Source organism: Pteropus vampyrus, unplaced genomic scaffold, assembly GCF_000151845.1.
Source record: "Pteropus vampyrus isolate Shadow unplaced genomic scaffold, Pvam_2.0 Scaffold307, whole genome shotgun sequence".
Classification (NCBI taxonomy): domain Eukaryota; kingdom Metazoa; phylum Chordata; class Mammalia; order Chiroptera; family Pteropodidae; genus Pteropus; species Pteropus vampyrus.
Genome location: NW_011889088.1, coordinates 537089 through 555503, shown reverse-complemented (window position 1 = coordinate 555503; position 18415 = coordinate 537089). Strand labels below are relative to the sequence as shown.

The following is an 18415-nucleotide window of genomic DNA, read 5'->3' as shown; positions in this document are numbered from 1 at the left end:
TGATTGTTATCTCAGTTTGTCCCTATGTATGCTGAACATTCATTACTATCTTTTATAACAGTTCACTTCTTATTATTTAAGCTAGATGCCCTGTTCTTAGTAAGGATTGCACTCCTCTGCTTCTATTTGCCTGATAGTCACTTTACCCCTCATTATGTATTTTTGTTGTTGTTGTTGTTATTTTGTTTTAGGTAAGCTGATCCCTTTCAGTATTTCCTGTAGTGCAGGTCTTGTAGTGGAGAATTCTCTCAATTTTCATATGTCTGGAAAGGTCTTAATTTCTCCTTCATATCTAAAGGAGAGCTTAGCTGGATACATTATTCTAGGATAGTAGTTTCTTTCACTTAATAGTTTAAATATTTGATTCCATTCCTTTCTGGCTTGTAAGGTTTGTGCTGAGAGGTCCAATGATAATCTAATGGGTTTACCTTTATATGTTACTGTTTTCTTCTCCCTGGGTGCCTTGAGAATTCTATCTTTGTTGTTGATTTTTTATAACTTTAATACAATGTGTCTTCGTGAAGGCCTTTTGGAGTTGAGATAATTGGGTGTTCTATTGACTTCTTGAATTCCAAGCTCCAGCTCATTCCTTAGATTTGGGAAATTCTTGTCCACTATTTGTATGAAAATGCTTTCTATTCCCTGCTCCTTTTCCTCGCCTTCGATAATGCCTATTATTCTTATGTTTCCTAGTTCTTGTATTTCTCTTTCATTATTTTTCATTCTTTGGTTTCTTTCTTCTTCCTTCTGATGCATTTCTAGATTTCTGTCTTCGATATCACTGATCCTTTCCTTCATTTGATTGACTCTATTTCCAAAGCTTGCTGTTTCATTTTTCAACTCTTAACAGTGTGTTCTTCATCTCCAGAAGTTCTATTTGGTTCTTTTTGAGGGTTTCAATCTCCTTGCTCTGCTCATCTAGCTGTTTTTGCGCTTTCTGAAATTGTTGATATGATTCATTTCGGAACTCACTGAGTTTTTTCAGAGGTACCATCCTGAATTCTCTGTCACTTAAATCGCATATTATCTATGTCTGTAAGCTTATTTTCTGGAGATTTTTCTCTTTCTTTCTGAGATGCCTTGTCATCTTGGTTGTTCTGGTGATTAATGGACTATTTCTCCACCTGGGCATTAATGGAAATGTATTCTGCTGTTTTTCCACAAAGAAGATTTATTATATAAAGGTCTCTCTTTAGCCTGCTGCAAACATGCAAACATGGCGCTTTTCTTTTGGTTGTCTGTAGGTGGCGTCTAAGCGTCTTAGATCCCTGCTTTATATAAAGCCTAAATGCCTTTTTTATTTTTTGTAGATATTTAATCATACTTGCTTCTCTAAATTTCAGTACCTGTCAGTGTTAGCAACAGTTTCGGTAGCTTGCTCAGATTTGCCTGCAGCAACTTGGATCTGTTTTGGAGGGTTTGGGGGGAGGGACCCTCTGGGTTCGGGTTTGGGGGCTGCAGTTCAGCCTCAGTTTTGCAACCGGGGCCAGTAGAAATCAACTGTTGTTTCTCTGCGGTTCTGTCCGATTTCTCTGCAGTCTTGTCCTGTTTCTCTGCTTTCTGCCCTGATGACTGAGCCCTGCTGCTGGCTGCGTAGAAAAGTCCTAGCACTTCCAGGCAGGACTGTTCAGGGAATTCGCTGCACCTTCACCCCTCCCCCTCCTCCTGCAGAGAGCTCTTGAGTCTGATAGAGATAGCTTCAGTCTCTGCAGTTTTTGCTCAGAGTCTCCTGGGGCTCCACGGTGATTGGGAGTATGGGGTGTGGGGCCCTCTCGGTTGGGGGGTGGGAGCTGCAGCTCAGCCTCGGTTTTGCAAGTGGGGCCAGTAGAAATCAGCTGTTGTTTCTCTGCTGTCCAGTCTGGCTTCTCTGCTTTCTGCCCTGATGACTGAGTCCTGCTGCCGGCTGCATAGAAAAGTCCCGGCACTTCCAGGCAGGGCTGATCAGAGAAGTCACTGCCCCTTCACCCCTCCCCTTCCCCATGCAAGGAACTCTGGTGGCTGCAAGAGGCAGCTTCTTTATTTGTCCCAGTCCATCGCCCGACACCCGGGCTTCTGACCTGTGGTAGCTCTTATGCACAGGTAGCACGCTCAGACGTGCTGTTGTGAAGTTTGGGTGCTTGTTGTTCAGTTTTAGATGCTTGGCTTATTGTTGTTTCAAGGGGAGAGATCTGAGGACGTCTCTCATTCTGCATGTTTTCTCAGAATCCCGAACTAATACCTATTTCTCGTAAAGATTATATATGAGAATACAAGAGTGGAAATAGAAATAGCCCAAGAGTTAGAAGACTTGACTTATTAATCTCCACTATACCTTTAATGAGCTGTATGACCTTGACAAGGCATTTCACTGCTTTCGCATGAGATTGCTAGTTCGTAAAATGAAGTAGGTGCCTTCTAGTATTCTATTATTTTTATTATTCTATCATGTTAACTATATCTGGTATTAAAGATATATTTTAATTTTGTTCACTGTAAATAGACCTAAAATTTTCTGCTCAAATTATTATCCACAAAATACTATTCCTAGTCATCTGAACAAGTCACACTTTTTTGTTTAATTTAAATTAGTTTCAAGTATACAGTACATTGGTTAGACATCTATAATGTTTTATAAAATGATCCCCGCAATTGCTCCCTCCCTCCCCTGGCCCTCCACTTAGCTATCACATTAATGCTAACTGCATTCCCTCTGCCATGCATGCTCCCTGTGCCCAACTATCAAGGCACACTTTTTTGATGAATGTGTATTGGTAGAATTTATTGCTTGATAGTTGTTTATAATCAAATGTTTTATTTCTTTATGAATATTTCAGTATGCCATGTTACATGATAACCAAAGCTTCAACATGTATTCTGTAAGAAAATAAAGCTAAATCTTGATCTTTGTGCTTAGCATATAAATTTCTCCAGGGATACCAGGAAAGGATATTTTATTTAACCTATGAATTGGTAAACTTAAGTTCTGTAACCTTGTAACTCACCAAATAATATTGATATAATTGTTTAGTCTTAAAAAATGACCTAGTGTTTTATCATTTTTAGTTTTCTTCAATTTTAATAAACAGTGGAAAATAACTTTCAAAAGAGTGCATTGATTATGGTGGTTCACAAAATAATGTTCTTGAATTGATGAGAACCTAATTTTGGAATGGTTAACCTTTTTAGAAAGGAAACAAACCAGAAATTTGTCTGCTGTTTCTTCACCTCACACAAGTTTGACTTATTATCTCTCTTTCTCCAGAAAGAAGGATTAGCTTAATTGTATTTATCATAATTTTCACACTTTTGGTCAGTCCTCGATATTCTTAATAATTTCATAAGATATACCAAAGAACTCTTGAGTACTTTTGAACAATTGAAACTTTAATCAATTATGTCTTGGGGATAAATGATGAGTAGAAACATACTTTAGTGCCAGTGACCATATTCTTCAGTTTATAATGATTAAGTTATTAATTCTGATTTATTCACTGATATTAATTCAAGAGTAAAAGATGTTTTACAGAAGATATGCAGTTGAATATGCATAAAATTTTAATGTTTAACTCATAGCTCATATTTTTGAAAGGACTAAAATTATGAAAATGAAATGGCAGGGTAGATATATATTACAGTTAAAGCTGGTCAGAGTACAAAGCATACAGCTTTTTTCTAAACTTTATCTCTTTGAGTATTTTGATTTGCCTCATTGTTGGATTTCTCCTTTTCCCTTAACCTTTACCTCTGACTGTTCTATTTATTCTTTAAGTTCTACCTCACTCCTGTGGGCCTCATCCCTTCTCAGAGTGTCTTGAGCACTTTAAATACAAATTTCAAAATGTTACAATACTGTTTTGTACTGGCTGCTGTTATTGCACCTGTGTTGGTTTTAGCACTTAAGCTAGATTATAAATTTCCTGACACTAGGGACTGTATATGTCCTCTGTGACACCCACTATGTGGTCAACTGTGTAGTAAGTGTTTAATAAATAAACACATCTTGATAAATTACTGTTTACTTTTTATAACTTTAAACATTATGTTATAAAGATAATATAAATATAAACTTTTTAGAAAATTAATTTTTTAGATGTTTGTATATTTTTCATGTGATATATATCAACTATAATCCCATAACCCAAAGAGAACTGCTAATTTTTTGGAATATAACTTTCAGACCTTTTCTCCTTCATTTTAAAAATATAAATATATTTAATACATGAAAACATACACTGTATAGTAGTTTTAAAACTTGTTTATATTAATAGTCCTATGTCAATATATTTATGATTACCTTTAAATTGTTTTTATAGTCATTATTTCTTTTTTTATTGAGATATAATTGAATTAATAGCCATTATTTCTACAGAGTTTCACCTTCTTGCTGATCTGTTTTTATATAATGGATAAAACACTGGTTTGAAGAAGAATGGTACTCAAATTTATTGAGCCTTTAATACGTTCAGGGTGCATTGCCTCCTGATTCTCCCCATTTCATTCTTCCATTCCTATACCCGATCTCTTTCTTCTTTTGTAATCTCAATAAATAGCATTATTATTCATCTAGGTGTTCAAACCAAAAACTGAAAGTTTTCCCTTATCCTCCCTTTCGTTTATCTTTCACTTTAAGTATAGACATCAGCAAATCTTGTCAATTCTACTTCCAAAATAAATCTTTAGTCACCTACTTTTCTTTGTCTCCCCTCTTACCACTTCACCATCTATCCTTACCACTTCACCTTCTTGCTGATCTGTTTTTATATAATGGATAAAACACTGGTTTGAAGAAGAATGGGACTCAAATTTATTGAGCCTTTAATACGTTCAAGGTGCATTGCCTCCTGATTCTCCCCATTTCATTCTTCCATTCCTATCCCCGATCTCTTCTAACCAGCCTTCTTGTTTCTACTTTTGCCTCTTAACAAGCTATTCTCCATTCAGCATCAGGGCGATCTTTTTAAAACAGAATTGAGATTACCCTCATTGCTTAAAGCTCCTCAACAAATTCCCATGGCATTTAGTATAAAAAAACTAAATTCTTTACCTTGGCCTCAAGGCCCTGCATAATTTAACCTCAACTTACCTCTCCAGTTTCTTCTGCTGTAGTTCTCCCCCTAGCTGCTTATATTTCATATATTCTGGCTGCTTTTCTTGTTTCTTAAAATGTATTAAACACCTTCCTACCTTAAGCCCTTTGCATTTGCCTGTCCCTCTGTCTGGAATGTTCTACACTTAGATTTTCAAGACACTGGTTACTTATTGTCTTGCAGATGTCAGCTCTAGCTTCATCAGAGAGGCTTTCTCTGACCTCCTTGGCTCTATCAGTCCGCTTCCCAGTCACTCTCTATCTCTTCATCTTTTTTATCTTCATAGGTCTTAACACAAACAAATTATTTTGCTTATTTGTTCATTTATCTTTTTATTTGGACTCCCCTACCAGTATGTATGCTTCCTAAGAGCAGGGGCTCTGTAACCACTGTAGCCTTAGTTCTTGGCACCTGCTAGGCACCTAGTAAATATATGTTAAATGTGTAAACAAGTTTATGTATCATTAATCATCTTTTATAGTCTATACACTGACCACATAACCTCTCTGAATCACTGTTTGCTTGTCTATAAAATGAGAAGGTTGAATTAGGTGTTTTCCTAAGGTCCTTTTTAGGTTTAACTGAGCAGTCTCTGTACTCAGGCCTTAATTCTGTAATTTACTGCAAATGTGACATTGGGTAGGTGACTTACCCTATTGCTATGTAAGTTTTCTTTTTTATAGATAATCCTACTTCAGAAGGCTGTTGGAAGGGTTTAATGAGTTAATGTATGTACATCTACAAGAATATAAATTTATAGGAAGATCTTTGTCTCTGGTTTGCTTTTAAAATCTCCATCATCTGGAACAATGCTGACATATAATAGATGTTCAGTAAAGGTTTTATATGCTTTAATTTTATTGTGGAAATTCTCAAACATACAGAAAATTAAAGCAAATAATATAACACTTTACCCATTACACTTTAACCAGCTTTAAAATTTATGAGCATTTTGTCAGTCTTTTAAAATTTAAATCCCTGATTTTTTTTTTAAGGGAGAGGCATTTTTTAAATAGTTGGTATACAATCTTATATTGGTTATATTAGTTGGTATACAATCTTATATTGGTTATATTGGTTTCAGGTGTACAATATAAAGATTCAACATTTTTATGCCCTACACTGTGATCACCCCACTACTTCTAGTAATCATCTATCACTGTGTAAATTTATCACAGTATTATTAACTATATTCCCTTTCTCCTTTTCACCCTTTGTCTCTGTTTCTGTGAGTCTGTTTTTGTTTTGTTTGTTTGGTTTGGTTTGGTTTTGCATTCCGAGATGTAAGTGGCACCATGTGGTATTTACCTTTCTTTGCCTGATTTATTTCACTTAGCATGATACCCTCTAGATCCATCCATATTGTCACAATCGTCAAGATGTCATTTTTTTTTTTGATGCATGATATTCTATTGTATATATACACCATATCTTCTTTATCCATTCATCTATTGATGAACACCTAGATTGTTTCCATATTTTGGATATTGTAAATAATGCTACAATGAACATTGTGGAGGGTATATCTTTTCGAATTAGCGTTTTCTTTTTCTTTGGATAAATACCCAGAAGTGGAATTGCTAGGTTGTTTGCTATATCTATTTTTAGTTTTTTTGAATAATTTCTCTACTGTTTTCCATATGGGCTTCACCATATTGCAGTCTAGGGGGAGGCATTTTAAAGCAAACCCCAGGTACCATATTTCACCTGTAAATATTTAGTTTGCATCTCTAACATTGCCAACCTTCTATCATAATATTTAACAAATTAATTATAATTTTGAATAATTACTTAATATTTAATATCTATATATTTTTACATTTAAAAAAGATTATCTCAAAAATGTCTTGGTCCATTTAACTCAGAGTTAAAACAATGTCTATACATTGTATTTGGTTGCTATTTCTTAAATTTCTGTATAATAACTTTTTTGGGAGTAGTGAAGAAACTGATTCATTTGTTCTATGGAATGCCCTACATTCCGGATTTGGCTGACTAATTACCCCTGTTATGCTTAAACTTGTACTACTATTCCTCATAGTTTCTATAAAATGATAATTAGATGTAGAGGCTTGATTCACATTTAATTTTTAAAGCAAGACTACTTCAAAGATTTTGCCGTATTTCCTATGGTATCACATTAAGAGGAACTTAATGTCTGGTTGTTTTACTTTTAGTAATGTTAAAATTGATTTGTGAGATTGGGGTAGTGCCAGCCTTTCACCTAATGGTTTTAGTTTCTATTGATGATCATTATCCAAATACATTATTTCAGTAGAACTTGCAGAAGGTAATGTCCAAATTCTGTTATTTCGTCTGCATTTATTAACTAAAATACATCTATAAAATGGAACTTTTGTCAACTACCATTTGATAAAAGACAGTAAATTTAATTATTTCCCCTTATTTTAAAAATCTTCGGAATAGTAGATTGGTACCCTTGCAATCTTCAGTAGTGACCAATTTTACAAATTATCATTATGAACTTATGAATTTTTGTTTATTTGATGAGTTTTAATCAACTGCAGTTTTTATTCATTTAGATTCTATTAGTCTTTGGCAGATTCTTTAATTTTTTCATACAATAAGATGAATAGGCTCATTTTGTACATTTTTCTGACCCAGATATAGAATGCGATTTTTCCAAGGAGTCCTGGTTTCCTTTACTGGGAAATAGTATTTAATAATTTTCTTATTGAATAAATGAATTATTAACACTGATATGATGCTTAGTACAGTGTCTGTCATATAGAATATAGTGTGTGTTAGCTGTTATTATATTCTTTTGTATTCTCATATTAATTAGTCTAGAGCAGTGATTCTCAAAGTGTGGTCCCTGGATCAGCAGTATCAGTATCACCTGGGAACTTAATAGAAATGTTAATTTTCAGACTCCACCTCAGACCTACTGAATCAAATACTCTAAGGGTGAGAGCCAGAACTCTATTTTAACAAGCTCTGCATGATTTTGATGCATACTAAAGTTTGAGAACCGCTGGTCAAGAGAGTTCCTAACTTGTCTGCTGAGAACGGGCCACAGGCATGCTCAGTATTTTCTCATGGCAGCTGTGCAGCACCCTAGATCCCTGCAGCCTTGTCCATTTTCCAGTCTTTTCAGATCTAACATTACTTAATGAAATATGAGATTTAATGAAACCGATATCAACTAGAATAATCTATTTATGAAGTAAGCATTACTACCCAGCCTTCTAAGGATATAGAATATATGAACATATACATATCTGTTTCACACATTTTGTATCCTAAATAGTTTGTGACAGCATTTTACAACATGTATTCCATAAGGCACTAGGTCCTCTAGATATTATGTAATAAACATATTGGTCCAGTAAGTTTGAGAAATACTTTATATTTTATCTCCTTTGCTTGGCATTGTACAAGCAAAATTTACATATCCAAGTTTGAGAAATTCTGCAATAAAGAAACTTTTTAACTTTGCTTTAACTTATTGTTTCAAAATTATTTGATTTTTGCTAAGTAAAACCTATATGCTTCCAGTAAAAAACGCTTTGGAAATGCTGCCTTATGAGAAGATTTAAAAAAATTAAGAAGCTTTCTGGGTGAATATATAGTAACCCTACAAATGAATTTATCCTGCTTTGGAAATACTATGAGCCCAGGAACTATTGAAGGGGAAAATATCAGGGGTTTTTTTGTTTGGTTTGGTTTGTTTCGGTTTGTTTTTTGCTAGAGGTAAACTTGATTCTGAACTGAAGACTAAGTGGCCTGACCTGATTTGTCTGGAGGCTTAATGTGTATTTCTCATGTAGTCATTACTTTCCAGACCAGTGCAAGGATAATCTAGGTTTTATCATGTGGACATGTCAATATTATTATAAGATTATTTGGGAAGAAATGAAGATGCTTTTCAGAGGGAATGGTAGACCTTACAGAATTTTGCAATTACGTAGACTCTTTGATTTTCAGTTTTGGAAAATTTTAAAGCTCTTAAATTGTTTTATTGAGGCAACTCTTCGTAATGAATGGTACATTGTAATAAATTATTTACATTTCAAAAATGAAAGGTAGAACTGAAAGTTTTTTATTTGCGTAATTTCTCTTATCCTCCCTTTTAAACTGAGCTTTTAAAGAAATTTTGTAGGAATAGTTATAGTGTGAAATGCTATTATTGAAAATGGACTTAGCACACAGATGATATTGAGTGCAACAAGTCTTTTTGGGGTAGAAGGGACAGGAACCGAGTATTAGAAGTGCAACAAAGATGAGGTTAAAGTGCTCAACCTGAACGATGGGATAAAGTTCCTAAAGATTGTGTCTATCTACTCTATGGTGTCATCCCATAAAATCAATAATCTAGTAATTATTAGCATTTTTGTCTCAGGATATGTTTAAAGGGCAATAGCACTTTTGGGGTAGGTCGATATGGTAGGTACGAATTTATCTCATATTGTTGAAGCACAGAGACAATGATCTGTATAGAATATAAATTACATAAAAGTGGGGAATCCCACTAACACATGTAGTCCATAGTAATAATCGGTGGGAAAAAAAAATCTGTAAATGGGAAAATTGTGACATGTGCTTACGATATGTATAAGAGATAAGGTGAACTTGAAAGTTACCCTGTGAGACAGTGTTAAAGAAAATTTGTATCTTTAAGAGGACCTACTAAAACCAAGGAATAATCTTAGGTTAGAAGAATGCTTGCAAATATTCAGTGAGATAAAATATATGAAAATATTTTATACTATAAACATTAAATTTCAATGCATTATTATAACATCTATTACATTCATAGCCTGTTTTAAGTTTCCTGCTTATTTTTACATTTCTCACATATTTTAAATATGTGACTGTCGTAAAAATACAAACCAAATAAAACCAGTATAATTACATAATTATTACATAAAATATATTTATTCTAGCTGCTATAGGGAAGAGGCAGTATTCCCTTACATGATAAATTATTTATAGAAAAATTTGAGTAAAACACTATGTCTCCTAGAACAAACCTTTATTTTAACCAACAGTTTTGGGGTTTTTAATTTTTTTTATCATAACAGTACATTTTGCTTTGAAAAAAGGAATTTGAATTTTCTCTAAACTTAAGACATTGTATTCTTGTAGGAGAGCTATTGGAATCGAGAATAAAAACATTTTATGATTTATAGCACATTTACAAAGTGAAAGTCAACATCTGTAATAAAAAGTGATGTAAATAAAAATGCATTGTTTTTACTTGATACTGATTTACATTATATTGGACTCTTTTTCTTTGTTAATAACTTCCATTTAGTGAAAGAATAGCTTCAAGAAATGACCAAAGCATTCTATTTTGTGTTTTGGTTAAAGTAGGTTACTGGTCATTTATTTGAAATCTACTTACTCAAGCTGACTTCTAATGGCACTCTAGGGCATTTATCACAATCTCATAAAAATGTGGATAACTTTATCCCTTTCAGGAATTTCAGTCATTCTTTTGTCATTTCAAATTTATTAGTAATCCGTGAAGAATATGATTCATTAAGTGTGGAAATCTTTAGTAAATTTATATTCATTACATTTGTATTATTTTTAAGGATTTCAGAAACCAAGCAACCTAATTTTAGCTTTTGCTTTGTAACAAATGAAAATCTTTCAAAAGCATATGGACCTTATCACATATATAAAAAAAAGTAAATGGGGAAAAAAAGTAAATGGATAGTTCCCTTTGGATATGTGCACTTCATAGACATCTAATAATTTGGTTGTATTTCACTGTACTAGAAACTATATGGGCTCCAAAGGAAATAGGAAATAAAATTCTTGGCCTCTATGAGTAGGGGGAAAGAGACTTCCCTTTCTTGGTAAAATACCCATAGAACTATTCTGAGGAAATTTCATTTCGGTATGTATGCAGTGAAGAAATACTAAGTTTCAACTATGTGTCCAGCTCTTGTTTTAGGAAGTGGGAAATTACCAGGGAAGAAACCAAACAGAAATCCTGGCCTAATAGAGCCAAAAACAAGATAAGATAAGTGAAATGGATAATATGTTCGATAGTCACAAGTGCCATGGAGAAAAATAAAGCAAGTAAAGAAGATAGAGAATGTTAGGGGCTTGCAATTCCAAATAGGGTGCCAGCAAAGGCTTAGCAGAGCAGAAGGCTCTTGAATGTAGACCTAATGGAGATGAAGGAATTAGTAATTAAGATGTCTGTGGAAAGAGTATTCCAAGCAAAGGAATAACAAGCAAGTGCTTAAGACTCTTAGTTAGGAGTGTGCCCAGCATGTTTAAGGAGCAGCAAGGAAGCCTAGTGAGGCTAAAGAGGAATAGGGGAGGAGACTAAGGGAAGCTGTTAAAACAATGCAGGCAAGCAATGATGGTGGCTCACGGTGTTGTGGTAACAGAGGAGATGGTGAGAAATCAGGATATGCGGACAGTTTGGGTATGGGATATGAGAGGAGAATCAGGATTTTTGATTTGCCAAATGGAAGAATAGGATTTCCACTAACTGAAGTAGAGAATACTGCAGGAGGAGTGAAATTTCAGGGGAAAGATTGGAGCTATGTTTTAGACATCTTCGAGATACCTGTTAGCCATCCAAGTGAAGATGTCAAGCAGGCAGTTGGATATGGCATTTTATGGCATTTGAGGGAGAGGTTTGGCAGGAGAAATAAGTATGAGCAAGTGTGATACATTGGTGAACTGTGCTAGGAATTAAGAGTAAGAGAAAAATTGGTAAAGGAAAGGCTTCAGGAAGAAAGAAATTTTAAGCCGGACCTTTGATTAATGAGAAGTAAAGAGAAGAAGATTCTGGTTGTGGAAGATATCCTAGCATCTCAGAATATCATCTAGAAGTAAATCTGAATGCTTTACTACCTTGCCTTTTGTTGTTGTTTTTTTAACTTAAAATTTTATAGTGGATCATATAGTATCATAGAATAGTAGGTGCACAGGAAATGTTTGTTAACTCATAAATGAGAGTAATATTTTTCTAAGTTTATTTCATTAACCAGTGTTTAGTCATTGAAACAGTTGTATTTTTATCTAGGTGTTTTTATTTTGCTACAATATATATATGACATAAGATTTACCATTTTAACCATTTTTAAGTAAACAGTTCAGTGGCGTGAAGCACATTCTGAAACTTAGTTTTGTGTATAAAAATCTTTTAAAAATCAACATTGTTGTTTAGGGGCAAAAGGAATTTAGAGCTGATTGGACTTTACTTCTAAGTGCACTGAGCATTCTGGAAGCCTCAGAATTCTAAATGATTATCACTTTTGTTTGAAAGAGTTGGACAAGCAGAAGAACAAAAATGAAAATTAGTACCTTCTAAAACAGATTTTTTTTTCTTGAAAACTGACTTTCCATTTAAATGAGTGTCATTTTTAGTTTTGGGGTTGCTAATTAAAATAACTTGAATGTTTCTTATTTACCTTTGATTACTGATACCTCATACAGAAACCAAATGCTCAGATAAAGTTGTGGTATGTATCTGGAGCTTAAGGAGCTTTTCAAAAATGCAAGTATGCCCTGCTTCATAATTTCTTTGCCTTCTTAGATTCCTTTCAAAGTATGCTCTTTATTTATAGTTTGAGTTTTATCGATTATAAATTACATTTTCTAATTAATTTTAGATTTTGTAAATTATGAAACTGTGTGATATGTCTATCTTTTGTGAGTTATAAACCTAGGAAGTTCTGTCTGTTACTTACAGTACCTCTTTTTCTAGGGAACAAAGAAAGAAGAGATTGAAGGTGAAGTGGAAGTGTCTGGTTTAATTCAGCCTGCAGAAGTGTTTGCTCCCAAAAGCTTGGTGTTGGTATCCAGATTAGATTATCCAGAAATTTTTAGGGTAAAGAACTCTTAGTTGTCATTGTTGATCTGTATTATTGTATAAATCTATTTTGAGTGAACCTTGGTAACAACTTCTTTGTATTTCAAATATCTTTAAATTGATTTAGGAATTCATCAATAAAATAAAATTAGTGTGAACACAGCAGAAACGTATGCATGTTGAATGAAAAAATACCTGAGTAAGTTAATGTGACTTTAAATTTCTAAGGATGTAGTGTTTGTTTTAAAAAGGTCTCATGTTTACTGATTCCAAAATTTATGTATTTTAAAGAAATTTTTTGATTACCTATAGCAAATTTAAAATGCATTAGTAATATAACTACATTGTGTACTTTTACTCACCTTCTTTTGATGAGTCCAGCTTTAAGTAAATAGGATAGATATTTGAGATTTCAAATCGTTCTAATTGTACCACTGCCAACATAGCTTTAAAATACTGTTTACTTCCAGATATTGTGTTTTTTAGATGCCCAGAATTTTTAAATATAAGAAAAAATTTTAATTTAGTTATAACTACATTTAAGCTTTGAAAGAATAGGGCTTTTTTTTTTTATTTCGGTTGCTACCTTTGTTAGCAGTAATGTTTACAGTGGTCCAAAATCACAGATCTTCTTTAAAAAGTGTAAACTGTACCTTAAAATTTCCCAAGGATTTGGGAAATTAACACATAATTTCTGGCAAACTTTTTCATATTGTTGAAATTATATGTATTCTAGAAAAATAACTTGATGCCAAGATTTCAGTGACAATGGGGTGACTCCTAAATAATACTGATTTTTCAGAGTTACAAAATTTAACAAACTGAAAGACTCAAAGATTGCATTTTATCTTCCATTTTACCACTTACTTTCTTCTGAGCTTAAAGTATTAATCATATCTTGTCTCTATTTTGCTATTTTTGTGTTAATTCACATAAGTTAAATTTTTATGTAGAATAAATGCTCAGAATTTATAAGAATGCCAAAAGAAGATGAAATTTCTAAATGTTTATCTTGAAATTTGGCATTTTACAAAATAAGATGAGAAAAAACAATTTCAAGTCCTACAAATTTACCAGAGTGGTTATCCCAACACAAACACTTGTTTTACAAATTATGGATTTCTGTTCTTTGTAAGCTCATCTCAAATGTTTATTTAGAGCTTCTGGTTCTGGAGGAAAATTTAATAAACTTAATAACATTTGCTGCTTAAAATTTATTCCATGGTTACTGTAGAATATACTTTGCTAGGTTCAAAGAGAAATTTTCCTGGGAACAGATGTCACAACAATTTATTTTTAGTGCTTATTTTTTTTTTTCATGACATAACTACGTGCATCTTCCCTTTGCAGGCTTGCCTGGGTTTGATCTACACTGTATATGTAGATAGTCTGAATGTCTCCTTGGAAAGTCTCATTGCAAACCTGTGTGCGTGCCTTGTCCCTGCGGCTGGAGGGTCTCAGGTAAATAGAATAAAAAGGGAGATGAAGAGGGCCTGTTCCTCATCTCCTTTCCTCCAGTTAATTTAATTTTATGAAGAAAAGGAAAAAAAAGAATTCTTTAAATATTTTTGTTTTAAAGAGGGCCTTCGTTTAGTTAAGCATTGTCCCTATGGTCTGCCTTCCAGAGACCCAAGATTCCATTCTTTTCTTAGGTCATAAGGTTAATTTTAACACAGGGTTCACCTTTCACATAGCATAATTAGAAGTCATATTTCGTGTAACTTGAACTCTAGTTTACATTTTCTTGGAAATAACACTTTTTAAAATTGAACTTTTAAAATATGTTCTTTCTACCCCTTTTACTCTACATTAGTTATGCCTCATTTTATTAACTTAAATTAAAATTTTAAAGTGAAAAAATTAAATCACATTAAGAAAACTCTCAAAACAGTTTTTTTCAACCTTATAACTATTTCTGAATAGTTACTTATTCACTTCCCTGGATAACAGCAATTGTATTTGGTCCTAAAACCATTTCGTGTGTTATATATAATCTTTAATAGAATACCTTACATTTAAGCTATTAAAAGAAGAGGGCCAATTTTTCTTATTTCAGTTTGCCACCTTTAGTAATAATGTTGACCATGGTCCAAGATCACAGATCTTTGGAAAGTATAAACTATACCTTAAATATTCCCAAGGATTTTATTATAGATTGAGCCTCAAATGAGGACATAAAGACCTTCTACTGAAATGAAACTTTCTCACAATGTTCATGTGTTTTTCACTTTCTGTATGTCTTGAGATTTTCTTATTCGTCTCTGAAGTAGAAAAATAAGAACCTCAGCTCTCTGACTTAATGTATCTAAGGTACGATATCTTAAAAAAAAAAAGAGAGAGAGAGAGAGAGAGAGAGACTCTTAAGCCCTAAAATTGATTAGTTAATCACTTATTTTGCTTATTCATACGTAATATTGGATGAGAGGGTAATCTTCTAAAAATTACATGGTTTATCTTCAGTCTGACAAAAATATTTTTAATAATTAAATTGGCATCCTTTTCCGTTGCCCTTTGCCTTTTTAACTGTCTTCTGTCTATCCTAGTATCTTTTGTTACTCTTGTTTTCACTCCTTTTTTTCCTAACTGCTCTCTTCTCCTTCATTCTTCTACTTCTGCTCCAAGAGCAGAATTTAAAATGGGAGTTTGGTTACAAATGCACCTAAACTTTAAAGCAGTAGATTTGTTTTATGGGCCTTTATTATGATGAGATTTTTGTTAACTTTATTTTATTTATTTTAAATTTTAATTTTAAAAAACTTTTATTGTAGCTCTTAGAAATTTTTAAATTACATATGTGGTTCATATTATATTTCTTTTATTTTTCCCATTTTTATTGGTATATAATTGGCATATAAATGTTAACTTTAACATTTTATTATTTTTTAGTGAAGTATATTTGTCAGTGATTTTTATATTTCATTGTTACTAAATTTTCAGCTTTCAACTATTGAGTTTTCATGTACTGTATTCATTTGGGCACAAAGTAACTTGAGTGGTTGGGCTACATTCTCACCCTTTGCATCTGTTAATTGGATCTGAATATGGTCAGTGTCTGCTCTGAAGCTGGACTACAAAGGGATTTTTTTATTTAAGAAAATATCTGAAAAGAAATCAGTTATGTGTTCATGTGTGTGTGTTTCTCATTGTGCAGAAGCTGTTTTCCTTGGGTGCAGGAGATAGACAGCTGATCCAGACTCCTTTGCATGATAGTCTTCCTGTCACAGGCACTAGTGTGGCTCTCCTGTTCCAGCAGCTGGGTATGTCTTTTCTCTCATTTTTAATGTCTTCTTTTGGAAATTTACCAAAAAATATTTATTTTAAGCTCATATCACCTGACATGAATCAATAATATAAAAAACAACCATTAAATATAAAAGAACCATTAAACAAATGTGGTATATCCACACAATGGAGTATTATTCATCCATAAAAAGGAATGAAGTGTTGATACATGCTACACCATCAATGAATCTTAAAAACAAATGCTAAGTGAAAGAAGCCAGGGACAAAACGACGCATATTATATGATTCCATTTATATGAAGTTTCTAGAGTAGGCAAATCCTTAGAATCGGAAAGTAAATTAGTGGTTGCCGTGAGCTAGAGGGGAGTGGGCAGTGGAAATTTGACTGCTAATGAATATAGAGTTTCTCTTCAGGTCATGAAATTATTTTGGAGTTCGACACTAGTGATGGTTTTACAACCTGTGACTGTATTAAAAACCATTAACTTGTACACTTTAAAATGAGGAATGTTATAGTATGTGAATTTTATCTTGATAAAGAAAAAAATACTAAGGCCCTGTCAGACAAACTCAGAAACCATCTTGAAGAGGCTTACAACTGATCTAAGATGGTACAATTTGAACTTCAAAAATGATAATAATTGTAATTGTTTGAAGCACAGCAAATATTTTTAAATCCATGAATTCATACTAATATTAAAATAAAAATGACAGGGAACGAATTCATACTAATATTAAAATAAGAATGGCAGGGAACCAATATGTTACCTTGAAAACTTATCAATAAAGGAAATGAATCAAGCATTTATTCTGCCTTGCCTATATGAACTATAGTACAAGGTATTCCAATAATAGATGAGGGAAATTGTCTCTTTTTAAAAGTATTCTATCAATAAATGGAAAAGAAGTTGTAGAAATAGAACATTATCATTTTACAACCCTCAATGAATAAAGATTTAAGCATCAATAACTATTATCATAAGAAGAAAAACGAGCAGATATTATGTGCCAAGACTTCCCAAACATTACATGTAGTTTTGCCAGAGATTAAATCTGAATCTGATTGCAGGAAATACAGAAGACAGGGGAACATATAGAACTGTACCAAGAGACTGTAACTGTCAAAAGCCAGGCTCTTGTGAAGACTCTATTGATAACATGTCCCTGGTTCTTTAACAAATAAATTATAAAGAAAGGAACCTCTAGATTAAAGGAGATTTAAAACATGTCCCATTTTTAATAGAGTAAGATTAAACTGTAGTGTCCAGGAATGCACATTTGGATGATGAAACTGTAGAAAAAAATCAGGGAAATGGCTAATAGAATAAAGTCAGGATAATGGTTACTTATGGCAGTAGAGAGGTTGTTGTAATTGGGGGCACATGGAAGGGGATCCTAGGGTTGCTGACAGACTTGTCCTTCTTGACCCATATAGTGTTTATTAGATAATTCACTAAGTCATACATTAGATTTATATGGTTTTCTATATGTGTGCTTTATCTTGCAATAAAAAATATTTTTTCAAACCTTGTAAAACTATTTAACTCTATATGTATAGCTAAGTTTTGTTTTTTTGTTTTTTTTTTTAAGTATTATTACTTGGACTTGGACAAATGAGAGATTTTTATCTTTTTCAAATAACAAAAAATGCAGAATTCGGCAGTACGGCTCTATCAGGCTGATATGTTGATTCTCAGATATCTCTAGGGAGCATATGGTGTTTCCCCTTGCTAGACTGTGAACGTCAAGAACTGCCTTTATAAATAAGAGGATAATAAAAGAATAATTAGAATTTTTTATTCTTTGTGTCTGGTATATCTGGCATAGTGCCTTGGGCACAGAAGGCATCGACGTTTGTTGAATAAGTGAATGAATGCACTAGCTATGAAGAGAATGGCAATTATATTTCATTAGGAAATATTCTATGAATGGATGAAGTGCCCCCAAACACATGATGATTAGTCATTTGAAGATCAGATTTCATTATTTTACTCTTTGGTATTTTGAGCTTCATTATCTTTTGCTTACATATTCAAAGTTTACTTTTTCAGGGAAAGAATAGGGAAAAGATAAGAAATGAGAGGAGAAAGATGCTTCTAAAATAGCACTATATGCAGAGTTGTAGTTTCTGAAGCATGTGGTACTGATAATTCTGTCTGAAGGCATGTGTTATCACCAGTCATTTTGGTTGGACTGTTGTTGAAAGCCAATATTAGACCATTATCAGAGTTCACTACCTGGGTTGGGGGTGGCGTGGTGGTATATTTTACAAAGCATAGACAGGAAGCGGATAAGACTGTAA

The 18415-nt window shown here is 33.1% G+C and overlaps 1 protein-coding gene across 4 annotated transcripts in view; it reads left to right on the top strand.

Moving 5' to 3' along the window:
* Positions 1-18415, top strand: part of SBF2 (SET binding factor 2) — a 379135-nt gene that overhangs the window by 181206 nt on the left and 179514 nt on the right. For all 4 annotated transcript variants that reach the window (XM_011377248.2, XM_011377246.2, XM_011377247.2 and 1 more), the window contains exons 4-6: positions 12766-12888; positions 14221-14331; positions 16022-16127. In XM_011377248.2, the coding sequence (XP_011375550.1) occupies positions 12766-12888; positions 14221-14331; positions 16022-16127 (340 nt within the window). The remainder of the gene's footprint in view (positions 1-12765; positions 12889-14220; positions 14332-16021; positions 16128-18415) is intronic.